Below are 6,474 nucleotides of genomic sequence, written 5' to 3' on the forward strand. Positions count from 1 at the left end.
AACGAGTGGATTTGTTATTTATTAATTTTTAATATCATTTGCACTATATTATGTGCACAAAGTTGGAAAAGTAGCTTGTAATAAACAATTTTTTGGCCTAGGGTCAGGCCTGATTTTCTGGGCCTGATCAAAGCTCTAATGGGGCTCTAATGGGTAGTATGTGACTAACCGCTTGACAATCTCAGTCTGAAATTCAACTGTAGCCAACATTTCTACACTGATAAACAACAAAAAAGAGGAAATGTCCTCTCCTGAATGGACTTGTGTCAGATGGCTTGCAGACTTGCTGGTGGCATGTATGCGTGGTTAAAGTTTGCTTGACTGCAGATGAATCGCCCCAGATGAGCTCGACCGGAGGGATGTCTGAGTCACTTTTTTTCTCTGCTGCGTCTTCATGAATTCATTGTCATGTTTTTTACTTCTGCTCGAATACTGGGTATTTTTTCACTTTCAATCATATATCCAATTTTATACCTATATAGCTGTAATTCAAAGTCAAGCACACCTTGTGCTTTCAGAGTGTGTTTGGAATACTAAGAAACGAATGAATCATGCCTCCATTCACATACATGGACAAACACATGCACACAAATATTTTATATCGAGGCTACGTACACACACACACACACACTCCAGGATATAGATAATTCTTTCACTGATCTCTTCCCCACCTCATATCTCTCTCTCTATAATTCTCTACCCTTCCTCTTTTCTCACTTTCACAGGATGGAGTCTGCATTTGCTCCTGGCGGCAGATTTGGATTACCATCCTCTCTCCCTCCCTTTTTTTCTGTCTATCCCCATGTCTGACTGTTTGCTCCAAAACCCCTCCCATTCCCATTTCTGCTTTTCTTTCCATAAAATCTCTCTCTCTTTCTGTCCCTCCCATTTTGGCGAGTATTTGACATTTCTTTCTGTTTGCGCCCTCAACTTTCCTTCATTCCTCCCAGTTGTTTCTGTTTTTCCCTCTCCTTCTGACCATCTCTCTCCTCTCCTCTCCTCTCCTCTCTCCTTTCTAAACTTCCATCAGCAGTATTAGGTAACAGCGCTCTTCTCCCTTATTCCCCTCCCTCCCTTTGGCTGTCAAATCCACTTTCCTCTTCTAACCGAAAAAAGAAAAAAAAACCTCTGACGTCTCTTTCTTGGTTCTTGCTGCTCTTCATGGTCGAGCAAACGTATTCATTTATTGCCGTGCACATGGCCAGGCAGTAACACGATGGGAAACTGTCTACTCTGGTTACTGATCACCGTGAGGTGAGCCACCATAGCAGAAAAACCCACAATACCAATTCTTTGATTAAAAAACAAACAAAATCATTAATAAACGCCATTTAATAGAACTTGTGACAGTGCTGAAAGGTCTTTTTCCACCATATTCTACCACAACATGAGGGAATTGGTGGTAGGCATGTAAAAATTATTGTCAGGAGGTCTAATGTCTATGACAATAATTATTTGGTTGTGAGCCTCAAAGTAGATATACAGTAAGTACAAAGACTTTAAAAACACAATAATACCACAATAAAAACTACAAGAAAATGTGCAAGCAGCAATAATTCATTTCTGGGGCCCACTAGGGGGCATCAGAACAAACTGACAATATGTCTTTGGTTAACATGTTAGCAAACGGTTGCCTATTTATCCATGAAGAAGAAACAGAGAAACATTATTAGTAGAACCAGTGGAATTTTGTCACCTGACCTTGACACTTTTTTTTATATCTGACTTTACTTGGCACTATGTTCAACAGCTGGTTGCTAACTTTGTCCGTGTGCTGTTTAGTCATGAGCTTGCACAATATGGTGGGTTTATTGTGGGAAGTTGGACCAAAACAATAAGTTAAAACAGGCTGAAGCGCTCTGCAGATAGTTAACCATTGCTTGTCAAGCTTTCTGTTTTTGCACAGCACAGGCAGTTTAAAATAATAACAATTGCAGATTTTTCAGGAGCTGGTTGAAAACACTGTCTCCGGCTGACTTTTTAATTATTCCAGAATTACTACTGTATAACCTAGTCAGTCACATGTTGATGTTAGGCGCTTATGTTAGAACCGATTAACACACAGTTATTTGATCCATTGTTGTCACTAAAAATATTCGTTAATGCCGCTTACAGACACTTTGATAATGTCAAACTTTGGCATCCATTTGTAGCATTAAACAAAATATTGTGGCAGACAGCAACGCAATGCTGCTACAAAGCTTTGAATGATGCTATAGTTACATAAAAACCTGACAAATAGTTTAAATACACCATCCTGGGAACTCGTAGTTATACAGTTGCAACAAATGCTGCAAAGACAGACACTCTGTGGCTCTGTTCTGAAGGCATCAGCTGAAAGATCATAAGCCGGAAGATGCTGTGGAGGGGTGGCAGTGTTGACAAAAGCTTCATTGTTCAATTATCATGGTTTATAGAATCTCTAACATACATTTACAACTGATATCACACCCCTCACAATGAACAAATTACCATCAGCTGATTGTCAGGCTACACACCCTCCTCCTCAACTGAGAAGGGACTATGTTCCCTTTCACAAACCTCACCAAACGAACATAATGTACTTCTTTGAGGAAGTTTCCCTACTAATTACTTTAGCAAAAAGAATGATAGCAACAAATTAGTTAATTAAACATACTTCAAGAATCACATGGAGGGGGGGGTGATTTGTTAGATTTGACAATAGACGGCATTCTATTAGATATGAGTATTTTAATGTGATAATCATTTGGAAATCCAATTTGTGGACTAAAAACAGCACCAACAATAACACAGCGGACAAACAGAGGCGAGCCCTCCTTAACTGCTCTCAACACACACTTCTTACTTTATCTCCTCTGAACATGCGGTATGGGAGAAACTGCACACACCCACTTTCAACACTCATACATGGACAAATATATTCACACAAACGCACCAACCTGTTGATGCAGTACGGCTGTAATATATGCATGTTGCTCTCTTTGTAGGAGTGTCACAAGAAGAACTCTTTCTGCTGTTGCAGCCTCTCAGCAGTCTAGTACACGTGTCCCATTCAGCTTTGTTTACAAGTGATCTGACTGCTGTTTCTCCGGTTGGTTGGTATCAGGATAGTTCCCCTTCCTTAACAGTGGACGAGTCTGAATGTAGCTACCGGCAGCTTTCTATAAACCTCTAAGGGGAGGTCCTTAAATCCCCTGCCACCAACCTCTCAGTGACCCGAGAGCTTAAGTCGGTGCCGGTGAAGTACAGTAGAGTGGAGCAGAACCTGGAGCTGCTGCTATCAGCTGAGATATCTGAGGCAACAGTAGCTCTCCGCCTCAGACTTGCTGCTGGGAGGAACGGCTACTCTGTTTATTTCCCTCTCTCCCCTCCCTCCCTTCTAGTTGCTCTAGTCCAGCCTCCCCCAACACCTCCCTGGCTCCCTCCCTCCCTCCCTCTCTGTCTGTCTGTCTGTCTGTCTGTGCATGTGTAGTTCCTTCCCCCGGTGACATGATCTCTGTCATCACAATAAACCTTGTCATGCTCCGGTCTACCTTGCACCACCCCTCTCGCTCTCTACCACTTACTGTCCTTGCTTTTTTGTACTTATTTATCTGTCTTCTCCCAGCTGCCAGACTCTTCTTCTCTTTAATTCTTCTGTCTCTCCGTCTGTCACCTGTCATGTTATTTTTATATTTTTACTTCATGTCTTTCCTTCATGCCCTTTTTGTTTCTATTTTGCCTTTTTCATTTTGTCCCCTGAGAGAGAGAGAGAGAGAGAGAGAGAGAGAGAAAAGTTCCCTCCCTACATCCAAACTCACTTAAGCTTTAATGCTAACATGATTACATAACAGCAGGCTGATGCAGTCTTCCCAGTACAGCTGAGTGAAGTCTTATGAGGACAAAGAGATGCTTGATATCTCATCGATTGAATTACACTGCTCTATGATCTGTTTTCGCTCCGAGTGCAATCGTAACCACTTATTGTGAAGGCCACGGTGAAAGCTAGATACAACACTACCTTGAGGAGTGTGGCTGAATGATCACTAGCAGGATTAATCTCGGCATTGAAAGCTGCACAGCAATGCTAAGCTAACCCTCAAATACTGTAGTATTCCAACCGATAATAGCAAGGGGCATGGGTGAACACATATATAATATCAGCTGGGTAAAAACAGTGAGGGGACTTAGCTGTACAATAAGGGCTAACATGGTAAATTTAGCATAATTTACATTTCCACAGTACAAATCCCATCAATGAATCAACAGTCATGAGTGAGTCATACTCACCACACTTTATTTATAACACAAATGCTGATTATATCCAGTCGCCTCTGCTTTGCCATTCTTTTGATCAATGTTATGCTTTAACCATGAAAGGAAGGAATTATGCCATTTAAGCTGCTGGCAGACTTTTAAGTTGAAATATCTGTGAAGGAACCGTGATTTAAGTTTACTAGTGCAGTGCCCGTGTCCGCGGGTTTAGATTGACAGGGGGAGACAACTGGGATTCAACCAACGGCTCTGCAGTGGATTGGCCCTGTTGCGGCACCGTGGCTATGGTGGCTTCGTTTGGCAATGCTAGTGGAAATTCGGAAAATCATCTTATGAAATTAATTTATGTAAGCGGTATGTTGTAGTCAAAACAAAGCCGACATTTTTTTTTTTGCACACCACAGACAGACAGAGATTTCTTGCTTTATAGATAGTAAGATTGACAGCTTGCGATGAATGCTGTTCTTCGGCGTGTTTATAGTTTTTCTTTTGCACTTGCGAAGAGGAGGGTGAAGCCAGGGAGTTGGCAATCTTAAAACTACACCTGCAGATGGCTACTAAATCCTGGAAATCACTGGACATTTACTCCTTTTTGAAGAGAGTTTGAGAGTTTTTTTTTAGAATTTTACCTGTTTTCCCCATTAAAACTTATTTAATGCAGATACTCCCAAAATGCGAAAAAGAAGGTTAATGGAAACACGGCTGTGATCAAAAGAGCAGCAGCAGAAGAAGTGATAGGAAAGGAAGAGCATTGGCTGTTAAAAATAGAAGTACTTTTTAACAGAGGCATTAGACTAGTGAGTGCACCAACTGGAAATTGACAGTAACTTGAATTTTTCAGACAATGTGTAACATGGGGGGGAAGTTTTTAAAAGCCACTTCAAACATATGAATGAATAATAATGCTACAATGCTGCTGTTTAGCTGGTGAAATGTTTTTATGCATGTTCCACCGCCCTAGTTTAGTATTTTAGCATGCTAACATTAAGGCTAACAGACACTAACAAGAGTTAGTCATTAGTTCTTGGTATTGTGTGTCATAAAGTATTGAATGAGACTGAAAACTGTTAGCCTGGACTTGACTGCACTAGATAAAAAGTCCAAGCGGGTTGCCAAAGTTATTATTGTTATTTGTCCTCCATAGGGAACATGAATGTCCTGGATTTCACTGCAAAACCGCAAAATGTCGCCCCTCGTGGTGGACTACAGGAAAAAGTGCAGAGAACAGCGCGAAGTTAGTAAACTTCATCCTCTGGGAACCTGAATGTGGTTAGCGTGTGCCGCTAGCAAGGCTAAAATGAGAAACAGGGAGACATCTTTGCCAGCAGTTACTGTTTTGTTGCTGGTTGTCGCTGTCGTTGTCCCCAATCGTTGATGTTGTTGTCGTCGTTGTCTTTCTTCCATGTTGCATGCATCATCAGTCACTACTAAATTAGATGTAGTTGTTGCTACTGTTGTTGCGTGCGTCTGTCTGTCTGTCTGTCTCTCTGCTCTCTCTCCTCCACCCCAACTGGTCAAGACAGATGACGAACCCGCTAGAGTCGAAGGTGCTGTCCGAGGTTTCCTGCCTGTTAAAAGGCAGTTTTTCCTTGGCCCTTGTCCGCCAAGGTCTTGCGTCAAATGGTGGTAGCTGTTGGGTCTTGTATGTTATACAGAGTTGCGGTCCTAGACGCTGTCTATTGAAAGTGTCCCGAGATAACTGTTATGAATTGGCGCTAATACAAATAAAATTGAATTGAATTCCTAAATATAGTACTTTTATACTTTAGATAAAGGCTTATCTGTCAAATTTTCCTGTTTTAAATAATAAAATGATTTTCTCTGTACTTATTTCTGAATAGCATAGGCAATTGTCACCCTGAGGGCAGAAAAACAACCTGAATCCGCACCCATGAAAAGATGTACACCTAATCCATTACTCCTGCTACTGAAATAGCCTGACTAGAGAATTGAGCACAGGCCAGCTAATAATGGATGAAATTAAGTAATAAAGTAATAATCTCTATATTAAAATGGATTCACTTGAAACCAGTGAGGCAAAACACTAATTATTAAACATTTACTTTAAGCTTATTGCAAGTGCAACGGCAAGAGGGAACACAAGGAACAGAGCGGTACACAGACACAGCGACGCTGGTGACATTATTTGCAGGACACGAAAATGCGCTGGGTTGGAGAAGCAGTAAGACAAAAAACCGTCTACACTGACTAAAGTGTCAGCAGGAAATATATGGTGTA

General features: G+C 41.2%; 1 protein-coding gene across 2 annotated transcripts in view; it reads right to left on the reverse strand.

The window, feature by feature from the left end:
- The window catches only part of LOC118322637 (thyroid hormone receptor alpha), a 25,524-nt gene extending 22,188 nt beyond the window's left edge, over positions 1-3,336 (reverse strand). Inside the window, exon 1 of one of the 2 annotated variants that reach the window (XM_035654369.1) lies at positions 2,922-3,336. In XM_035654369.1, the coding sequence (XP_035510262.1) occupies positions 2,922-2,953 (32 nt within the window). In that variant the 5' untranslated portion in view covers positions 2,954-3,336. The remainder of the gene's footprint in view (positions 1-2,921) is intronic. The other variant, XM_035654368.1, reaches the window with a different exon arrangement.
- Positions 3,337-6,474: the final 3,138 nt, after the last annotated feature.

Source organism: Morone saxatilis, unplaced genomic scaffold (genome assembly GCF_004916995.1).
Source record: "Morone saxatilis isolate NCDOM2014 unplaced genomic scaffold, NCSU_SB_2.0 Contig14, whole genome shotgun sequence".
Classification (NCBI taxonomy): domain Eukaryota; kingdom Metazoa; phylum Chordata; class Actinopteri; family Moronidae; genus Morone; species Morone saxatilis.